A 19,855-nucleotide genomic window follows, 5' to 3' on the forward strand; every position below is an offset into this window, starting at 1 on the left:
GATATAATCTACAGTCTCCATGGAAACAAGCCAATCCTGATTAGAATTTGTTTTTAGAGCAGTAAAACACTAACTGAGGTGGAATTAAGATGCCATCATCATCCATTCGATTGATCAAATCTCAGAGATCAGAGATTGAGATCAAATCTTCAATGATCAAATTAAAGTGAAAATAAAACCTGGAATAACTGAACACATTCTGATTTTTTTGACATATTCTTGTATGTCTGGTGTGGCGGCGAGTCTCACAGGATCTGAGAAACCGTGACCACCATTATTCTGATCTGATCCCAGATCAGGACACACTCCCTCATCAACATGTGTCCAGTGAAAGACAGACCAGGGGTGAAAATGTTCGTCAACACATCAGAAAGTTTGTGTGTCGGATGCAGCATCATCAGTCAGATGGTTGTAGATCAGCAACGTCCTGATATGACACACCAGCATGTGCGCTAACGTGTGCACTCATGTGTGTTACATTAATCAGAGTGGGACCAGCAGTAACAATACGTGTTCAGCTGTCCAAACCAAACACCTCTGGACAAACTCAGGCACTTAAGTCATGTACTTGATAACAGTTTACTGCAGTGTTACTGCTGGTGTACTGGTGTTATTGACTGGATTATTTCATTTTGCTCCTTGACAATGGAATGAAATATGATGTTTCTGATCTGTTTGTTGTGAACAGAACTGTCTCATGCTTGTCCATCTCTGCTCCCCCTCTCTTACTCCTGCTGACTCATCTTTTTACTGGTCGAACAGCAGCAGCAGTCTGTCTCTCTATTTATTGATCTGTGCTGCGTCTGTCTTCAACCCTCCTGTGCGTGCGTGCGTGCGTGCGTGTGTGTGTGTGTGTGCTGGCAGTCCTGCCCTGCAGGCAGCATGTATTGGATGCTATAATGGGTTGTTAATGGGCCTTGTGAAGGGCCTGATGCTGCTGATGACCAGGAACAAGTGCAGGTCACTATCCTGCTTTGAGCTTGAAACATTTGCAGCCAAAGGTCAGAAGGGGCAGGGGTCAGGGGGTCACACCTCCAGAGCAGCAACATTGACGCTCAATTGCTGCGCCTGTTTGTGGTCATCTCTTAAATATATCATATTAGTCCATTTACGTTACTCACTGCCAGTTTTGTTCAAGTCTTCTTTACAATAATAACAATAAATTTTGATTTATGAGGAGGCGGCCCGGTGGAGCAGTGGTCCTCACTGTGGCCCCCCAGCAAGAAGGTTGTGGGTGGAGCCCCGGCTGCAGCACGGGGTCTTTCTGGGTGAGTCTCCATGTTCTCCCTGTTCCTGCTGGGTTCTCTCTGGTACTCCAGCTTCCTCCACAGTCCAAAGACATCAAGAGGGACCAGGTTAATCCAGACTCTAAATTGACCGTAGGCGTGGCTGGGAGAGCCAATGGTTGTCTGTCTCTATGTGTTGGCCCTGCCATGGACTGGTGACCTGTCCAGGGGGAAGGCTGCTGGGATAGGCTCCACCCCCACCACCCTGAACAGGAGAAGAGGGGGAACATGGAGGGATGGATGGACGGATGGATGATGGACGGATGGATGATGGATGGATGGATGGATGGATGGATGATGGATGGACGGATGGATGATGGATGGATGGTTGGATGGATGGATGATGGATGGATGGATGGATGATGGATGGACGGATGGATGATGGATGGATGGATGGATGGATGGATGGATGATGGATGGACGGATGGATGATGGATGGATGGTTGGATGGATGGATGATGGATGGATGATTTATGAGCTTTCACAAATTTTCTGGAAATGAATGAAAACTGAAATTGATTGAAACCCTTGAATTCCCAATCTTGTGCTTATGTTTGTAGTTTTGAAGAAAACGCTTGATGTTATATCAGCTTTTTTTTTTTACAGATAATATTTGTCTCAGCTGATGGATGTTGGGCGTGTTTGTGACGGTCACAGGACTCCACACATAAAGGTGACATCCCCCAGGAGTCCATGGGCTCTGATTTGCTGAGCTGTGTCTGAAAGCGCATCATCCGTCGTGTCACTCAGCTCGACGCTGCTGTTTGGTCAGCCATTGGTCTTACGTGGCAACCGTTGCCGTGCAGATCGTGTTAAGCAGACAGATTTGACATCCATGAACTTCAAAGATTAACACCTCCCCTCTAAATGTTTCATCACCACATCATGTGACTTCAACGCCCCCCATCACTGATGGACTATGGACATTTCCATTTACCTGATTGGACTCAGCTATGCGTGTATACGTGTGTGCTTACAAACCCACTCCCTCCCTGACTCACTCCCTCCCTCACTCACTCCTTCACTCACTCACTCACCTTCTCACACTCCCTCACTCCCTCCCTCCCTCACTCACTCCCTCCCTCACTCACTCACTCACTCACTCCCTCACCTTCTCACACTCCCTCCCTCACTCACTCACTCCCTCACTCACTCACTCACTCACTCACTCACTCACTCACTCACTCACCTTCTCACACTCCCTCCCTCCCTCCCTCCCTCCCTCACCTTCTCACACTCCCTCCCTCACTCACTCACTCACTCACTCACTCACTCACTCACTCACTCACCTTCTCACACTCCCTCCCTCACTCACTCACTCACTCACTCACTCCCTCACTCACCTTCTCACACTCCCTCCCTCCCTCACTCACCTTCTCACACTCCCTCCCTCCCTCCCTCCCTCACCTTCTCACACTCCCTCCCTCCCTCCCTCCCTCCCTCCCTCACTCACCTTCTCACACTCCCTCCCTCCCTCACTCCCTCCCTCCCTCCCTCACTCCCCACTCACTCCCTCCCTCCCTCCCTCCCTCCTCACTCACTCACTCACTCACTCACTCACTCACTCACTCACTCACTCACCTTCTCACACTCCCTCTCTCACTCACTCACTCACTCACTCACTCACTCACCTTCTCACACTCCCTCCCTCCCTCACTCACCTTCTCACACTCCCTCCCTCCCTCACCTTCTCACACTCCCTCCCTCCCTCCCTCCCTCCCTCACTCACTCCTTCCCTCCCTCACTCACTCACTCACTCACTCACTCACACTCCCTCTCTCCCTCCCTCCCTCCCTCACTCACCTTCTCACACTCCCTCCCTCCCTCCCTCCCTCCCTCCCTCACCTTCTCACACTCCCTCCCTCCCTCACCTTCTCACACTCCCTCCCTCCCTCCCTCCCTCCCTCCCTCCCTCCCCTCCCTCCCTCCCTCCCTCACTCACTCCTTCCCTCCCTCACTCACTCACTCACTCACTCACACTCCCTCTCTCCCTCCCTCCCTCACTCACTCCCCCACTCACTCTCTCCCTCCCCCGCTCACTCCCTCCCCCACTCACTCCCTCCCCCGCTCTCTCCCTCCCTCCCTCACTCACTCACTCCCCCCTCACTCACTCACTCACTCACTCACTCACTCACTCACTCACTCACCCCCTCCCTCACTCACTCCCTCACTCACTCACTCACTCTCGGGGGTCTGAAGGCAACAGAAGTCTGTTGGTGATTAGTGTCTCTAAGCCTTTTAATGGAGGATTGACCCACTGATCCATTTTGAGGACAAACGCATAACAGCAGACTAACACCATCTGTACACACACACGCACGCACACACACACCTATATGTATGTGTGTGCGTATATATTTACATATAGACACACATGCATATATAACATGTTATACATTTGTGTGTCTGTACTATCATACACTGAGATATGTACGATTGTACTCTCTTGCCATCTTACTAATCACTACTTGTACTTCAGTATTATTTATTAGTTACTTTTTAAGTTTCCTAATTCATAATTTTTGTTGAACACAAATTTATTGACACTTTGTTTGCCAAGTAGCATTTTTCTTTACTCTTTTTACTCGCAGTAAATGTCTCCCTGAGCAATGATGTTGAATAGTACCAGTAAAAACACAACAAAAGGGCACCAAGGAAGCCCCCAACAGTCATCCATATGGAACGCTCCTGTAGTTGACAGTTGATGCTGTGAGTTGTTTGTTGAGGGAGGAAACAGGAGTTGTTGTGATGCAGCTGATGAAGCCACTGTGAGATCAGATTGACGACTGAAGTGAGATTTAAGGGTTAGTGAAGACTACATTTAAAGCATGTCTTTATATTTCTGTTCACTCTTCCTGTCTACATAGTAGCTTCACACACACACGCACACACACGCACACACTGTGTTACTGTGTGAGTTTATTCAGGTCAGTAAGTTGATCTGATTAAGTCAGTTTAACAGTTGCCAGAGGCTCCCCACCTCCTCCTCTATCTCTCTCCTTCCTCCTCTCCGTCCTCCTCTCCTTTCTTCTGTCGGGTGTGATGAAGTCGAACGGCCATGACTTCATACTATTACATATATATATATATATATATTATTCTTGTTGTCAAAGGACAATGTGCTTGACTTGTTTCACGTCTCATGTTTTCTTCTTTGTCGTTTCTCACATGCGTTCATTCATTTATCATTTGCTGTGTTACAACTGACCGCAAATATTCAAGAACAGTGTGTGAGCCAGTCTCTCAAAATTCCTCCTTGTTAATCCAGATTTGTTAAGGAAAATCCCTCTTTTGTCCACACGAGCACACGCACAGTAGCCCTGCCCCGACTTCAAACAAAAAAGTTATTGGCATAAACGCACACACACACACACACACACACACACACACACACACACACACACACACACACACACACACACACACACGCACTGTCATGCTTATTAGGGCTTTTAGCAACTTTAAACTCTGACTGTTCTGACTAGATGAACTTCAGGCCTCTGAAAACACACAAGTGAGTCACATTGCAGGTCTGTGCCAGCCAGCTTGAATCAGCCTCACCTCTCTGATCCTCTTAGAGGACGATATTTACTCGTGTGACCTTTAGAGGAAGCTGTGAGGCGGAATCCTGATATTTGTCTCACTTTCCCCCAATTCCAGAGAAAAGGCTCTTTGTGTTTGGCGTCCTGATGTCTCACCTCATGCACTTGTGCAGTCGTAGAGGTTTGATTCCCGCCGTTGCATGTCGGTCTTTATTCTCACTCAGGCTTTGTGAAAGGACTGAGGAGGGTGGAATTCTCGCTCCTCCTGGAGAGCTAAATAATAAATCTCCTCCCCACAAGAGGAGTTCTCTGCAGACAGCATTCAGCTTATGTAACAGACGTTTCACTGTGACCCAAATGGAAGATGACAAAAGCTGCAGCTGCTGACTTACAGTAAGCTGATGAAAGATTCAGGAGGACGCCGCCAGCGAGCATCCAGATGGGAGATTCGCCCTGCTAACAAAACCACTTCATCACATCTGCTCTTGAGCTTCATTATTATTGCTCATCCATATGAAACATGACCGCAGATGGTGGCGCCGCCACTCACCTCCTCCTCCGGCCACACAGACTTCAGGTCCCACACTGAGAGAGGCCATTTGGAGCGTGAAGGTCCACCATGGGGACTTGCAGGAATCCCTTCCCTTTACAAATGAATTTGATCGGTGGCCAGAATATTGTTCAGTCATCATCAGTCCTGGGGAATCATGTCGAAAACATGAATTTTGACTTTAACCAAAAATGTCAGTCTGAAAACCTGTTGTGTCTCAATTTGTGGGAGTCGGGGCAAGGGCGTGACCTATTGCATCTTCGCTGGCAATTGGTGAGAGATTCAATGTGAATTCCTGCGTCACACAAATTATCAGAAACTTTTTGAGAACTTGGTCAATATTTTCCAGATGTCTACCTTTTACATGTTGCATTTAACTTTCAGGTTTTTCAATTTTATATCAGCTTTTCCTCTATTTCAGAAAAGAGAAATTTTAAAATTCTCTATTTAGCTTTTTTAGCTCACCACTTCATATTTTCAGTGTGTATCATGTAAGACAGGAAGTAAATGAACCATCAACATAAACTGGAAAGAGGCCAAAGTTCACCTGCCTCATGCTTTCAATGTTACAATGGCCATTAAGTCATTAAATGTCATTCTCCAAATAATTTCTATCCTGTCAACATTTCAGCCCCCCCCCAAACACACGCACACCTGCTTTTTGTCTTTAACTGGCTATTAATGGAACAATTGAGTTGATGTTTGTGTTACTCTGCCCTCAGTGGTCTGCAGCTTCCGAGGCTCGGGGACTCATGGTTTGGTTCTGGAGGTTGGAGAGACGGTTCAGATTCAGGAGAAATGTGAAGGTGAGTTGGGGAGAGCACGCACACACACGTAAAGACACCATCCAAGGATGAATAAGTCTGGTAACAGAAACTATTTTCATTCTATCTACATGCCAGCAGTATGCGATACATAAATACATGTAGACAAATATTGTGGCATGCTGGGCACTAGCAACCCACGACCCACTGAGCCGAACCAACAGCTCAGTTCAGGTCAGTCAGTGATTAATTATCAGTTAAAATGAATTGAAATCAATATTATGGTGCTCTGCAGTGCTGGAGTGTGGCTGCTGTCTTTGGTTGCTAGTTAGTTGAGTTTGTTAGCTTATTTGACAGGGGCCATGTACAAGACAGTTTCTAGTACCAGAGTTAGCAAGGAAGCTAATTTACATCTGTGGTCCCAAGGCAGGGAGCTATAAAACAAACACATTAAAAACATGGACAATGCAGGCACGACTGTCAACACAACAAGGTACACACTGGAGGCAGCAACATCATACTAAAACATTTAACCATATACAAATCACATAAAAAGCAATACACATACAGTGATACACATACAATGATACACATACCGTGATACACATACAATGATACACATACAATGATACACATACAGTGATACACATACAATAATACACATACAATGATACACATACCGTGATACACATACAATGATACACATACAATGATACACATACAGTGATACACATACAATGATACACATACCGTGATACACATACAATGATACACATACCGTGATACACATACAATGATACACATACCGTGATACACATACAATGATACACATACCATGATACACAAACCAGTGGTTCAGGTTAGTGACTTCTGTCTTTACCCGTTAAACAACAGAATCACAACAAGCTCCTAATTGTTTGTGTGGCTCATTTATAAATGAATGCACACATTAGAGATGATGACTCAGTCTCACTTTTCCCTGCTGCACTGCTGTGTTCTACTGGCGAAAATAGTGTAAGAAAGTAGTTTGTGAAATGAACCAAATAGTTCTCCAAATCATCTTTATAATTCTGATAAAGTCAGAGAATAATTAGAGTAGAACACCAGAGAAATTTCACAAAAGAGACAATGTGTCAGAATCACATGATGGCCACCTGAGCATATCCCCTAATTGAAAGAGGAGGCGCTAGTGCAGCAACCAGGACACAACCCCTAATACAGCACCCTAACCACAGACACTCGATTCTGCATGGACACACACACACACACACACACACACACACACACACACACACACACACACACACAGAATGAAGCCTCCTTGCTGAGGAGGAGGAGTGGTCTCCTGCCAAAGTTTTTGAAATGTTCACTCAGCTGCTGCTGACTTGTCATCTCCTCACCTGAGTCACCTGTTGTTTCCTTGCAGGTTGGTTCCGAGGCTTCTCCACCAGAAAGCCCAGTGTCAAGGTGAGAGAGGCCGTGGCTGCTCTGCTGAATTGCTGATCACATATCACACACCCTCGCATTTTTTAAAAACACAGATGTTGATGTTGATAACTATTTGTACAGGACTATTAAGTTTTAAGCTTTAAGAGAGATTCTCCCTGTGCCTGCGTGGGTTCTCTCTGGTACTCCAGCTTCCTCCGCAGTCCAAAGACATCAAGAGGGACCAGGTTAATCCAGACTCTAAATTGACCGTAGGCGTGGCTGGGAGAGCCAATGGTTGTCTGTCTCTATGTGTTGGCCCTGCCATGGACTGGTGACCTGTCCAGGGGAAGGCTGCTGGGATAGGCTCCACCCCCACCACCCTCAACAGGAGAAGAGGGAGAACATGGAGGGATGGATGGATGGATGATGGAGGGATGGATGATGGATGGATGGATGAATGATGGATGGATGGGGGGATGGATGGATGAGGGATGGATGGATGGATGGATGGAGGGATGCATGGATGGATGGATGGATGGATGGAGGGATGGATGGATGGATGGAGGGAGGGATGGATGGCTGGATGGCTGGATGGAGGGATGGATGGATGGAGGGAGGGAGGGATGGATGGATGGAGGGAGGGATGGACACATCAACAGGCTAATGCATTCACTATGTTGCGCAGCTGTCACTTACAGTGACCACCAGGTAGCATCAGAGATGATGCATAACCATACATTATGTTGCTGTACATCAGGTGAAGACAGCAAAACAATTTTGATGTCAATTACATGATGTTTGTTACTTGGTGGTAGCAGGAACTGAGGCACTCAGAGAAGGAGCGAGATTTAAAAGACCTTTATTGCGGCACGGCCGTACGAATTGAGAACAAGCTGACTGCAATGATGGCCTGTGGCTGCAACGCCTCGGCTTGTTTTTATCCGCCAGTATTTGGATCCTCACGCTGAAGAGCACCAGAGGTAGAGACAAATAGACAGAGAGACTAGCGTTCAAACAACTGATACCCATGCAGCACTACAAGTGTGTTTTTTGAGTAATGTTTGTTCCAATGGGTCCAGTACGTATACTGGACCCATTGGAAATTGGATGGTCACTGCAAGTGACAGCTGTACCACAAAGTGAATGGATTATTCTGTTTTATTCTGTGTGTCCATCCATGGTTTAATTTTAAGGAAATCAGATAAAGCCCCTCGGAGGAAATTATTAAAGTAAGACGCCTTGACATTTCCAAAAATTGTGAGAAATTATGTATGAGATTCAAAATGGTGGAGTTCAAGTTGGGTTGAGGTCATGGCACCAAAGGACTTTTTTGTTGGGCTTGTTATGGTAGACATGCGTACCGATTTTCATGCAATATAGATGAAAGACACACAACAAACCTAACAGTCCAGATGAACTCTTTCCCAAACACTTTAGCTGCCAACAACACCATTTCATTCACTAATATTCTCATTTACCCAGAATATTCGTAGTGATTTTGAAAAAACGAAACACTTCAGAAGGAAACTCAATGCCTCTTTTTTCATTTTGTAATTTTCCTTGTAAAGTCATCTATTCTTTTAAACAAACACTTGAACAAAGGTGGAAAAAAAGTTGAGAAAAACATTTTCATAGAAGAAGTAGTTTTCATAATATGGATTTGGTATTCCTACCCAACTGTACTGGTCCTGGTCCCTGAGCAACCCTCTTCCTTCACAACACCACAACATCCATCCCCCACGGAATCTTCTGGACCCTTTCCTTCACTTGTTTTTAGAACTACATGTGCAGTATGCCTTCACAAGATGCACCATAGTGCCCCCTATCACACGACTATGAAAACTAAGATGATGCAAACCTTGTCAGTGGTGGGGAAAGAGTGAAACAATCTTGTAACATGGATGTTTCCGTAAAAGTTCCTTTTATATGACTGATCTATCATCTCCGACCACTGAGATGAAAACAAACAAATTGCATTATGTTGTCTGTTCCTACTTCAGCAACGACAGGGGAGTTTTTCTTTTAATATCCTGTGGTGCAGTGCGATCGCAAAGCAGCTTCCCTGTTAGCATGAATTATTAAGAGGACATTCCAACCCACATTCAACATGAGGTTTGGAAGACAGACCTCAGCGAAGGGCACAGCATTTACATTCTGTTTAACATTTTTATCTGTTGGATCAACGGACATCTTGACACATGGAAGATGGAGATGACAAAGTTCTTCCACACAGACAATTCATAAAGAATCGTCATGTTACATGCAGATGAATATATTTGTTCATATCAGGAATTGAACAGGTGATCACAGGTTTACTAGCCTGCTTCCAGTGGGTGTCTATTCTTCTTCCTTTTTCAATTATTGGAATGTTATGTGAATCAATAAAATTTCACTCATACAGCCCTCGATCAAGGGGAGGAAAAACCTCCTGAAAACCCTTTTAACAGGGGAAACAAAGCAGAACCCTCAGGGAGAGCGACAGATGAGGGACGTCCTCTCCCAGGATGGACAGACAGGACAGAGACGTCCCAGTGCACAACACCCACACAATCTGAGTGATGACATTCAGCAGCAGTCTCTGGAGGACAACCCCTCCTCTGGCACGAGGTTGTCTTATTATCTAATTATCCTGTGGCGTTCTACTCGATGTCTTTGAATTCTGTTTCTGTTTGCAGGGAGTTTTTCCAGTCGGCTTTGTTCACTTGAAGAGAGCCATCGTCACCAACAGAGGGTGAGGTCACAGATGCTCAAAAAACAGTAAAACAAAGCTGTGGCAAGAACATCTGCCTGTTACTTGGCTACAAGAAGTTAGTAATGATGGAAGCAGCAAATAAGACTCAGAATGCAAAAACACATGAAAGTGGTAACATCAATTGCCAGAAAATCTTGCCAATGGTGGGAAAGATTTTGAGGTCCCAGTTTCCTCTGAGACAGTGCTGCAGTGGAGTTAGCATATTAGCAGTACCCACCAGGATTTCTGCCCACATGTCTGGCAGTCTGAGTCTGTGTGGTCAATCACCAAGAGGGCATTTTGGTAGCAGCTGTAAATTAATGATGTTAAGAAGAAGTGTTTCCTCGCTGCTGTCACCAAGTGCTGCTTAGCTGTTGGGTCGCTGTGAAATGAGAACAAGTGTGAAAGTGACCTAAGAGATTTTAGAATTTAGAATTCACTCAAATCTCATTTTCAATCACTCACTTAAGATTCATCTCTGAGGTTTGAGTCTCCTCGTCTGCATTGAGCAGCACATTGGATAATGTTTGCACAACCACTTCAAAGCCTTTTACTTCACATGTCCACCCACAACAGGAGGGACTAGTCAGTTCACTGGAGGACACACGATTGCAATAGTGATGGACTCTCTGTGTGTGGTAGAAGGCGTCCCAATTCTACCTTCACTTGCTCCTGTCTGGTCTTATGAGGTTAAGTACAGAATGACTTGTCGACCCATCAACTCCTTCATTGTTTGAATGGAGTTTCTTTTACACAAGCTGAAATAGCTCCAGGGGGCTTTGCAACAATCAGTATGACACCAAATGACCAAGTCAGAGCAGAACAAACTGCTAATGTCTTCATGTTGGGTCCTTGTCTTCCCACTCATGGGTGTGTTGGTCTTATATGAGCAATGGTGTGTCCCAGTTGTGGTGCAGCACTGAGCCTTTGTGTCATTGATCAACAAAACAAGAGATTGAAGTCCTCAGCACCATTTTTGTCCTGCTGTTTCTGCTATTTGATGAAGAGGTCCATAGTGGGCCAGCCATTGTTGAATCTGACATCATAAATGTGTGTGTGTGTGTGTGTGTGTGTGTGTGTGTGTGTCCAGGCCACATGAGACTGTGGTGCCTCTTGAGGACTCTGTTGTTACAGAGGTGACATCCACCCTACAGGAATGGGCGTTACTTTGGAAGCAGCTCTACGTGGTAGGACACATCTCCTCTTCTTTACTCTAAAGACCATCAGAGACAGTGAGCGGTACACAGCCCAACCAGTCTGTCTCCCTGTTGTCCCGCCATCCTCTGAACCGCCATCACCTGGACATTACTGGACTGAAGGTCTTTAATTGTTTGTTTGACAAAAATGTCAGACGCCTGAACTGATTTACAGTTTACACCAACACGTTTGCACATTCAGCAATCCATTATAGTATAAACCCATTTGTGTTAATGGAGAACCCGAAAGAACGCAGACATGTGGAGAAAATGTAAACTCCACACAGGAAGGACCCATCTGGCGGTCAGAACCCAGAGCCTTCTTGCTGTGATGCTACTCACTGCACCCATCTCATTCTGATACAGCAAGAAACACTGATGGTGTTAAGGAATCACTTCCTGTCTGATTTAGTTCAAACAGGAAATGGTACCATTTCTTGGTCACAGAAAGTTGGTTGGTTGTTGGTTACGATGCATCATTGATCTTTTGTGCCAAACTTGATGCTGTTTGGTTGGTAGTTGGCGCAATCCAACTTGGAACATTGCACAAACTAAAATCAGCACTGTGGCCCCCCAGCAAGAAGGTTGTGGGTGGAGCAGTGGTCCTCCCTGTGGCCCCCATCAAGAAGGTTGTGGGTGGAGCCCCGGCTGCAGCACGGGGTCTTTCTGGGTGAGTCTCCATGTTCTCCCTGTTCCTGCTGGGTTCTCTCTGGTACTCCAGCTTCCTCCACAGTCCAAAGACATCAAGAGGGACCAGGTTAATCCAGACTCTAAATTGACCGTAGGCGTGGCCGGGAGAGCCAATGGTTGTCTGTCTCTATATGTTGGCCCTGCCATGGACTGGTGACCTGTCCAGGGGGAAGGCTGCTGGGATAGGCTCCACCCCCACCACCCTGAACAGGAGAAGAGGGAGAACATGGATGGATGTGAACTCCATCTGATGATATAGGCCCGAAGCCCACATCTAACTCTTCCTGGAGTCTATGGCTTATTTTCTCCAACATTGTGTTTGAAGGGTTGTAAATCTTGTCAATAGTTGTTTGGATTTACAAATTTGGTGCCAATTAGTGGGTAAATGGGTTTGCACAAAATTATGCAATATGAAAAATGCGCTTCCTCTAACTTGTTGTTGCATTTTTTCAAATCTGAACAAATGTTTGTGCACATAATTTACTCACATTGGAGGTGAAAAGATATCAAAAAGCACTGATGGTCTGAGAAACATGTGAAGCTGCATGTTTGTATGAAAGGTGACATATGAAAACAGTTGAGTTGTATTTCTGAATACCTTATGACGGGTAGGGAAGCATGTGCCATGGAGAGGTTCTCCTTCTAGCCAAACACTTTAACAGGTGATTCCACTGATGAACACTCTTCTGTGGCTGAAGGTGTGTTAATCAGTGGAATCACCTGTTAAAGGGTTTGGCTAGAAGGAGAACCTGCATACACACGGCCCTCCATGGCACATGATTGCCCACCCCTGTCTTACGGCGATGTATTCCTTTGTGTCCTCACAACTCCATCTGTCTCTGTCTGTCAGAAACACAAGGTGGACCTGTTCTATAAGGTTCGCCACGTGATGATGGAACTGATGGACCTACGGAGACAGCTCCTGTCTGGTCACCTGACCCAGGACCAGAGCAGAGATGTAAAGAGACACATCACTGTCAGACTGGACTGGGGCAATGAGTGAGAAAACACACACACACACACACACACACACACACACACACACACACACACACACACACACACATCGTTATCAGGGGTTAGCAAAGATATCCGTGTGTCACATGACAACCTTTTGTCTACTTCCTTTACATTTTCACTGTCATCTCATCGTTGGTCTCTGACAGACACCTGGGTCTAGATCTGGTTCCAAGGAAGGACTTTGAGATGGTGGATGAAGACCAGATAAGCGTCTCGGATCTTTACAAGATGGTAAGACCTTGTTCAAGTTACAGGTAGCTGTGGGGGACCCAGTCTTTCTGTCTGAGGTTCTGGTTCTGAACCACCCCGTCACACTGGTCTGACTGGGTCTTCACGTCTTAAGAATGGACTTTATTTCAGCTGCACAAAACAAACTTAATGTTGGTCAGCTGTGACAAAGATGTGATAATTAATGAGCCAACAAACGCAACAACTCAGGAGAAGAACGATTGCGGTTCGGTGCATTTGTTCACCACATAATGTCAGACAAGAGCGGCAGAGCTCCTGATCCAAGAAAGACATTTCATCCTCGTTGATGTCCTTGAAAATCGATTTCCCCCCTTTTGTCAGACCACCCTGCTGCTGACTGGATTTTTCCCTGGACTCAATTAAATAGCAGAGGCGCGTCCTCCCAACATGACTGCTAGGGAAGAAAATTCTCTTTAGAAGTTCAGAAAGTGTTCTAATATGACTCAATATCACTTTGATTTGATGCACCTTCAGGTATGATCATCAGCTGATCCTCCTGTGTTTGTGATCAGCTGATCCGAGCAGTCTCCAAGGAGTCTGATGGGATCAAAAATCAACTTTTTTTCTGGCAGTAAACCTACTTTACTTGCTAACTGTGACGATGTAATTGAGGGTAGTCTCCTGATGTTGGAAGTAAATAAACATCAGCTTCAAGTTAGTCATGAAATGTAGAAGTTATAAGCAATTGAGGATTGCAGGTATAATGTGACAGGAACTTACATGCTGAGTAGTTTCCTAACTCTTAACTAATCTGTACCAATTTTCATTTTCCAGTGATTCTTTTTGCGGCAAATCAAAATTTCATGATCACAAGTCATCTGCTCACTGGTTGGCATGGTTCCATGTTTAAAACTCATATCAGGAATTGACGAAACATCAGTGGAGAAATGCACTTGTAGAACTGCAGCTGATGGGTGTTCCAATTGAACTGGCTAACAGCTGATGCCTCCTGTTGTCCTCAGCATCTGTCCAGCAGACACAGCGTCCAGCTGAGCTCCACTCAGGTAAGTCTAAGTCCTTCACCTTCCTTTTCAGATTCTTATAAATTTATTGATCTCAGCTGGCATTCATAATACTATGTATTATATCTATTTATTATTAATTATCTATTAGAATCTGCTGTGGTAACACAAAGGATGAATCACACATTAGCAGTGTTACCAAGGAGGGATGTAGATGGAAGGTGGGCCACACAGCTAACAGGTCAAAATATGTTTCTATTCTCTTCACATGACCTGGGTGGCCCATCTTTAGTTAGTGAAAGCAGCAGCCGCCTCCTTGTTCTTCTGACATGTTCCTACTGCCTGAAGAGCCTGAAAGCTCTTGACAGTAGTGCTGAGTCCAGTCCCTCACAATGACCATCTACATCCTCTTGTGAACACAACTACACACCATTACGCACTGTGTGGATGCTCAATTTTTTCTGAAACTCAAAATCTGTCGTCCAACTGAATTCATATCAATACATCAGAGTGATGAAGTGTTGAAATCTTGCTATAACTGATGCTGGAATTCTGATCACTTGTGGCGTGGTGGGTTAGCAGGGTGACAGTAGCCGGCAGCGCCAGGCGGAGCCATGCAGAGTCCCAGTAGCACACCACCTACTGGTCAACCTGAAGAGCTTCACATTCAACAGCATTGGAGAGGAAACAGAGATCTTCCTCAGTCTGTATGATCTGAGGGAGGCTAAGACCATCAGGCAGGCGTGCACACATGCACACACACACACACACACACTCACACACACACTACAAGTCATGTCAGCCTGTTTGTTTTATCTCTTTATGAGAATAGCTGGGAAGGCAGGAATGTGAGAGACAAAGCAGACAGGGATCAAACCTGCAGCTGCTGCTGAGGAGAGAAAGAGAAAAGTCGATGTAGCTGAACACAGACCACCACTGAGGACAAGTTCATTTGTTCCGAGAACACTAGGGAGAATTTTAAAGGAATGTCTATAGAGGGTTCCCTCAAGGTCTCCTCTTGCTGCCTGTAATATTACTTAAAGATATGCAAAAGCTCAGCTAATCTCAGAGACTGGGGGCACCCTTTGTGAACACCCTCTGTAGGTCAAAGGTCAAAGCACTATCAAACAATTACTTCAATTGTTGTTTTCAGTGAGAAGTTCATGGTCCGACTGAACAAGAATGGAGGACCCAAGAATACTGACAAGGCAGACCGGCTGTGTGCTCTCTTCACGGTACACACACACACACACACACACACACACACACACACACACACACACACACACACACACACACACACAGGTGAGTATTTGGCAGCATCATTTCTCTCTGGCTGTTAATCATAATCTTTGATTTTCTGCAATGTTCCCATGTGAGGCCAGATGCTGTTTTTAAAGAGCGAACAAGTGTGCGATGTGTTTTATTGATCTCACTCAGCAGCCAGAAATCACACAACCACATGGTCTCTGCTTTGGTTCCATCTGTAGGACCTGAGCAATAAAGACATGAAGAGAGACCTGTACATCGTCTCCCAGGTGATCCGAACAGGTATGGCGCCACTGATGGATGACATGCTAACAAACAGAGAAACTAAATATAAAGATAAACTATAGATAAAGATACATTTTATTGTCTGTTCCAAATAGAAAAACAGAAATTCACCTTTTGTCAAAAAGTTTCAAAACACTAAATAATAGAACAACACATGCCTCACACATCCAAAACACAATACAATGAATAAGAAATAAAAGACAGTCCAGTCTATTTTACGTTATTAAGAGCTTGCAGAGGGGGTGATGTGATGTTTTTCCTGGCCAGTGGGGCTCTGTAGCGTCTGCCTGATGGCAGCAGCATGAAGGAGGGGTGGAGAGGATGGGAGGGGTCCTCAGCGAGGAGGGGGCTTTCCCCTTCAACGAGCCTCCATGTAGTTCACACACCGGAGGTGGAGCTGGTCCAGTGTTTTTACTGGCCTGTTTTATTCTTGGGGAGAGTTTTGTTTTGTGTTTGATGGTGAGGAAGTTGAACCAGGTTGAAATGTCAGAGACGAGGACGGATTCGATGGGTGATTTATCAACAAGGGTTACAATGTCTTTGCTGATGTTAAAGGAGCTGAGCTTCCTGAGCAGGTGGAGACGCTGCTGTGCATCCTTGTAGACAGTCCACATGTTGGCCAAAGCATCGCTCTTTAGTTTTTAAAATGTTGAGCTCCAGTGAGTTTTCAACAAAGGTTTGGACCAGAGTGTGAACCTCCTGCTGGTACTGTGTCAGGGCCTGGGTGTCAGTGACATGTGCCACCAGGACCGTGGCATCTGCATATTTAAAAAGCCTCAGTCCCTCCCTGCTACAGGTGATGCTGTTGGTGCAGGCAGAGAACAGGTTCTAGTGGGTTGGGTTAGGGTTAGTTTACAGTCATACAGACTCTGCCCCGATCAATTTCCATGTTTGGATTGTGTCTCTGTCATAACGAATGATGTTGAATCAGTCCAGCTGAAAGTCCACGTCTCCAGAGAGCCACATTTCGGTGAAACAGAAGAGACTTGTCTGTTGGTAATCCGGATTGGATTTAATCAGCGCACAGAGTTCCTCGGTCTTGTTCCGTAGCGATCGGGCGTTTGCCATTGTGATGGCAGGTAACTGGCATCCTCTCCTCAGCCGGGGGTGTGTCTCTCCTCTGGAACCTCTTTTCCTTCATATCTGCTTTCGATTACTTCTTTGAAGTAACTCTGGTGGTATGTTGGTGTCACGGAGGAGTGGCTCCAGCAGGTCTGAGGAGAGGCCACTCAGCTCCAGCAGGTGTTCCCGGGAGTAGGTGAGCCTAGTAGGCATTGCAGTGAATGACGGCCCGGTTCCAAACAAAGTCTGCTTACTGATTATGAACCACAAGAAGGCCAGTTGAAGTACTGTGTTTGTCCACATCACTTAAAGTCACACAGGTAAAATAAAAAGTCACTAAAACATACAAGTAAAAAGCTAAAATCCACAGACACTCATCAGCCGTGACACGAGTCATAGAACAGAGAAGTAATAGAACAGAGCCCCACCCAGACATCTCCAGAATCTATGGAAAGAAAACAAAAAAAAATCTGCTTCTCTAATAATTGTTTACTATCTCATGTTATTCTTTGAAAATACCTTCTCACTCACTCACTCGCACGCTTTTTGTTGCAGGTCGGATGTTGCTGAATGACAGTAAGAAGGGTCCACCGCATGTTCAGTACCGCCGGCCGTACGGCTGTGCTGCCCTCGCCATGAGTGATGTGCTGCAAACAATCTCAGAGCTGAAAGAGGAGAAAGACTTTGTGCTGAAAGTGTACATGTGAGTACACACACACACACACACACACACACACACACACATGTTCTCAACCAGTTCATGATCATCAGAGGTGGCCAACCATACCAGGCTAAGGTGGTGGATGTCATACCTTTGCACAGACACTGTGAAGAAGTCATGTCACTACAGTCAGTAGTGTAACAAGCGGGCCTCTGTGGTGATGTGGTCAGTGGCAGGTTTCTATCAGTGGCCCATGTGGTGACGCTGTATCTTGCACATTTCACTAAAAGCTCTCTGTGTGCAGTCACATGATTTTGACGATGGTGAAGTAATAAGCCTGTCTTCACAACATGAATCTGACTTGAGACAATTCAGAAATGTTTCGTACCATGTCAGCTGTGTCACTGTCCCAGCTTTAGACCTGGAAGTCACTCATTTTTAGGTTCTTCAGGCGAAGACCCTATCATGTTTGCTCAGCAGAGCAACACATTAGCAGCACTAAAACACTACAAACACCCACTAACCAGTGTCCCAGCCCCCCAACACCCATGAGGCAGCTGGGCCAGACGGCCTGGAGCCGGTTTTCACATCCTCACCATTCAAAACCTGGTCCTGGACTGTTCTTGCTGTCAATGAGCGCCCAATATGAGCATCATCTAATTTCACCCCTGAACATGAATGAAATTCGCTGAAATTTGGCACACTTGTCCCGTCTGGCTAAACATTCACTAATCAAAAAAAAGAAAGAAAAAAAAGTCAATAGCGTCACCAAGGGAGCCACACAACTAAAAGATAATTTGCAGCGCTATAACTCCTCCCACGAATGTCCCACAAACATGGGACCAACACCGTTGGACTCGTCTCATGAAGACGCACAATTCCTACACTCTGACCCCTCACCTGTCTACAACAGAATCTCCACAAATTGGACTAAACTGTCAAAATGAGCACTTTTTTTACTCCCCCAACAAAATCTATCTGTGAGATTATTCTTGCTCTCCAGGTGTAACAATGAGAACGAATGGTATCAGATTCATGAGAACATCATCCGCAAGTCCAGCACCAAATACACTGCCCCCAGCACCAACTATGGTAGGACCAACTGTGTGTGTATGCATGTATGCGTGTGTTCCATCAGTGTGATAATAGAGTGTTTCAAAAGCTAAAACTGGTTTTGATGGTGTTTTCTGTGTGTGTGTGTGTGTGTGTGTGTGTGTGTGTGTGTGTGTGTGTGTGTGTGTGTGTGTGTGTGTGTGTACATGGTATTTGATGGTTCCCCTCTGGCCTCCTTCATGCTGCCAGGTCTGATCATCTCTCTGCAGCTGCTAAGGGGCGACATGGAACAGGTCCGCAGAGACAACCCTCTTGTATTCAGCAGGGGTGTCACCATCACACGTAAATTGGGGTTCCCTGATGTCATAATGCCAGGTGAGTGTCCCAGAAGACGAGGTTTGTTGAAATACTCCTGTCAGTTCTGAAAAGTTCCTGACTGACTGGAACAAGTGGAATTATCTCTGTAGCCACCAGGTTAAGAGTCGCTTCCTTTCTTACACCTCCAGCCTAGTAAACATTGTATCAATCTTTGTAAAGGAAAGGAGCTCATGTTTCACTCAGGAAGTACTTTGTGAGGTTATGGGATGTGATCTTTGAAAGGCCATGTGATCAACCATCAGTAGGTAGATGAGTCAGTAGGACTGCATTTGAAAAGCAATACCTGATTTATTTTGTGAGAGCAGGCTGGAGAATATCAGTGCAGAACTTTCTGCCTGACAGTTGGTACGAATTGTGCACATTGCCAAACTCATCTGGAGAAAAGAACTGAATATGTGATAGCAAAGTACAGCAGGTGGTTTTATCAGAGGTGCTGTAAAAACTGCATTATCCCCAGATCCATGGTCCTACTGTCAGTTCATTTAAACATTAATGAACAAAACATAACCATGATCTGGCCTGCAGATAAATGTTCTCACTCTCACTCTCTCACTCTCACTCTCTCTCACTCTCACTCTCACTCTCTCTCTCTCACTCTCTCACACACACACATTTATTCTCTGTGAAACTCTTCTCCCCTCAGGAAAATAAGTGGTGTAGAGTCTAACGGGTCTGGCAGTGACACTGAACCAGCATCAAGTCAGCGACAGTAGAAGCTTAATCTGAGCT

At 45.5% G+C, this 19,855-nt stretch overlaps 1 protein-coding gene across 13 annotated transcripts in view; it reads left to right on the plus strand.

Annotated features, from left to right (window-relative positions):
• LOC147268701 (dedicator of cytokinesis protein 3-like) overlaps nt 1-19,855 on the plus strand; it is a 90,658-nt gene that overhangs the window by 4,472 nt on the left and 66,331 nt on the right. For 10 of the 13 annotated variants that reach the window (XM_086200510.1, XM_086200512.1, XM_086200513.1 and 7 more), the window contains exons 2-14: nt 6,101-6,184; nt 7,569-7,609; nt 10,246-10,301; nt 11,392-11,488; nt 13,038-13,186; nt 13,354-13,438; nt 14,419-14,460; nt 14,998-15,155; nt 15,572-15,653; nt 15,909-15,969; nt 17,590-17,737; nt 18,699-18,787; nt 18,998-19,123. In XM_086200510.1, the coding sequence (XP_086056636.1) occupies nt 6,101-6,184; nt 7,569-7,609; nt 10,246-10,301; nt 11,392-11,488; nt 13,038-13,186; nt 13,354-13,438; nt 14,419-14,460; nt 14,998-15,155; nt 15,572-15,653; nt 15,909-15,969; nt 17,590-17,737; nt 18,699-18,787; nt 18,998-19,123 (1,218 nt within the window). The remainder of the gene's footprint in view (nt 1-6,100; nt 6,185-7,568; nt 7,610-10,245; nt 10,302-11,391; nt 11,489-13,037; nt 13,187-13,353; nt 13,439-14,418; nt 14,461-14,997; nt 15,156-15,571; nt 15,654-15,908; nt 15,970-17,589; nt 17,738-18,698; nt 18,788-18,997; nt 19,124-19,855) is intronic. The other 3 variants (XM_086200502.1, XM_086200508.1, XM_086200514.1) reach the window with 1 other exon arrangement.

This window comes from Aulostomus chinensis, chromosome 3 (genome assembly GCF_037954235.1).
Source record: "Aulostomus chinensis isolate RoL2024-O1b breed Wild chromosome 3, RoL_Achi_v1.0, whole genome shotgun sequence".
Lineage (NCBI taxonomy): Eukaryota > Metazoa > Chordata > Actinopteri > Syngnathiformes > Aulostomidae > Aulostomus > Aulostomus chinensis.